Source organism: Eptesicus fuscus, chromosome 1 (assembly GCF_027574615.1).
Source record: "Eptesicus fuscus isolate TK198812 chromosome 1, DD_ASM_mEF_20220401, whole genome shotgun sequence".
NCBI classification, from domain to species: domain Eukaryota; kingdom Metazoa; phylum Chordata; class Mammalia; order Chiroptera; family Vespertilionidae; genus Eptesicus; species Eptesicus fuscus.
The window spans coordinates 84,603,722-84,606,667 of NC_072473.1; the positions used below are offsets into that span (position 1 = coordinate 84,603,722).

At 38.4% G+C, this 2,946-nt stretch overlaps 1 protein-coding gene across 1 annotated transcript; it reads right to left on the reverse strand.

The window, feature by feature from the left end:
- Positions 1-252: 252 nt before the first annotated feature.
- Positions 253-2,082, reverse strand: LOC103299276 (protein FAM200C-like). The gene is given in 3 exon segments (XM_008156108.3): positions 253-864; positions 866-1,686; positions 1,689-2,082. Coding segments are annotated over 3 exon segments (1,827 nt in total).
- Between the last annotated feature and the right edge of the window lie 864 nt (positions 2,083-2,946).

A 2,946-nucleotide genomic window follows, 5' to 3' on the forward strand; every position in this document is an offset into this window, starting at 1 on the left:
ACCATAAAATTATTTTCGTTGCTACTTCATAACTGTAATTTTGCTACTGTTATGAATCATAATGTAAATATCTAATATGCATGATGTATTTTCATTGTTACAAATTGTTACATAATTAAAGCATAGTGATTAATCACAAAAACAATATGTAATTATATATTGTGAAATATTTATTTCTAATTACAAATAAATGAAATTTTGTCTTGAAGCATGGTGTAGCATGGGTAACAGTCTTAATATAACAACAGTAAACTACATTGCTACATTTTGCGACAGTATGCGTAAAAAATGCAAAAGTTGAGATTGCTTCTTTCTCACCAGATCAGAAATTCTCGGGGCAGTCTTTGCAAGAGCACAACAAAGATCATCTTCCACAAGTCTACTTCTGTATTTAGACTTGATAACCAACAAACTGGAAAACCCTGTTTCACAAAGATACGTTGTTAGAAATGGAAGAAGGCGCAACACAGTCTCAGACAGAACAGGATATGACTGCAAACACTTGATCCAGAATTTTGTAACTGGCATTGTAGAGAAATCAGTTCTCGTGGCATCACTGTTAATAAGTTCAATGAACTCCTCTTGTGCTGTCTCAGGAACATCTTCAACTTTTACTGTGAATGGGCTTCTGGCAAGTGCAAATGGGGTGTCAGGTAGATTTGGAAAGTACGATGAAATTTCGTCTGCAAGCACGTGCAAGTGTTCTTTCACAGAAATTATCATCATAATCCTTTTGTCTGGTTCAATGTCACGTTCCTCAAAGAAAGCAGATAAGGTAGGCAACATGTAAATTTTATTTTCATCCAATTTTTTTTGCCAAAGCTGAAGTTTCATTTGCAATAATCGTATCTTTTCAGACAAATCCGAGGCATGTTGCATTTGGTCCTTGCAGTGATAAATTTAACTCATTCAAGATGGCAAAGATGTCAACCAAGTAAGCTATTTTCTGCAGTTTACTTTTATCGCTGAAAAGTGCTTCGAACTGCGGTCTTGCTTTCTGATTAAAAAACGTTTTGAGTTCATCATAAAGCTCAAAAACATGTTTTAAAACTTTTCCTCTCGACAACCATCTCACTTCAGTGTGAAATAGCAGAGCATTGTTCGGCGCATCCAACTCGTTGCACAGTTTCAAAAACAGTCGACTGTTTAAAGTGCTCGCCCTTACAAAATTGACAGAACTTATGATGCTTTTCATTACTTCTTGTAACTCTTGTGGCAGCGTCTTCATTACTAATATTTGCCGATGAATCATACAGTGAGTTCCGATGACTTTTGGTGACTCATTCAGTACCAAACATTTAAATCCAGATTGACATCCTAGCATAGCTGGAGCACCATCTGTGCAAACACCACAAACCTTTTCCCAAGATATCGTATGCTCTTTCAGAAATGAACCAACTGTGTCAAATACATCACGTGCAGTAGTTGTCATTTCAAGAGGTTTGCAAAAAAGAAACTCATCTTTAAAGTTGCCATCATTAATATACCTCATGTAAACCAGTAACTGTGAACAGTTTGCAACATCTGTAGATTCATCAAGCTGGATACTAAATATTGGAAGTGGAGCAGATTTAATTTCCTGGATTACCTGATCAAGAATATCAGCAGACATGTCATCTATTCTTCTATGGACAATGTCGTTAGATAAGGAAATTGCACTCAATTTCGTAACAAATTTGTCTCCATCATAACTCGAACAATGTCTTTGGCCGCTGGCAACAGTAAATCCTCAGCAATGGTGTGAGGTTTCATAGCTCTGGCAATTCTGAGTGCCACCAAATATGAAGCTTCAATGGCTGCTACATTTTGTTTGTGGTACTTGCCACCAGTGTCAAGTCTGGCTTTCTTGAGTCCATCAGCTTTGGTTCTAAAATAGTTGGTATTCTTGCCGGCAAAGCTCGGATGCTTGCTATTAAAATGGCGTTTTAGTTTGTTCAGCTTCATAGATTCAGCTGATAGAACTTCACAACAAATAATACATTGACGTTTCTCAATTCCTGCTGTAATTATTGAGGTAAAACCATACTGTAAAAAATCCTCACTATATTTTCTTTTCTTAACGTTCTTCTCTACACGACCCATTGTCATGGGATGATTTGCTAATGAAAATAATATATAACAATAGCTTTAATAATACAAAAGATGATACATGGTATAGTTCAGTCAACACAGTTCATTCAAGTTTCCTGTGATTTACCATTCTCTGTGCTGTTGTTTTTTACATATCTGTTACTATCACAAGGGGGCAGTATTCACATCCATCACAGCTGAATATAAAAAGACCGATCAGCATCCAGATTAAGTTCCCATGGTACAGATTTTTTTTTTTTGCAGTAGTTGATGATTTTACAGTACATGATTTTACATTTACCCAGTAATTATAATTCATGAAGTGCCATTTTACCTCCAATACTGCTGCTTTCAACACAGTAGCTTCTTTTAACAGAGTAGCTGCTTTCTACACAGTAGCTGCTCTCTACACAGTAGCTGCTCTCTACAAATGTGTGACTGGTCAGCATAAGTACATTATGGCTCCAACCTTGTCACATACACCTGTATTTGTACAGGGTGTATGTGATGGGGTTGGCGCGATGATGTCATCACATCAGGTACTTGTATGTGGGCGTATCTGCATGTGGGCAGACCCGCCTGGAGACGGATAGAGGAGCAATGTCTCGGTTCCTAAGACCATAGGAAATATGTGTTTTCCGATGGTCTTAGGCGACCCCTGTGAAAGGGTCGTTCGACCCCCAAAGGGGTTGCGACCCACAGGTTGAGAAACGCTTCTTTAGGCCATGAGTTTAATTTGCATTTTATTCTAACTGTGAAGAAAAACCAGGCCGAAACCGGTTTGGCTCAGTGGATAGAGCGTCGGCCTGCGGACTGAAGGGTCCCAGGTTCGATTCTGGTCAAGGGCATGTACCTTGGTTGCAGGCACATCCCCAG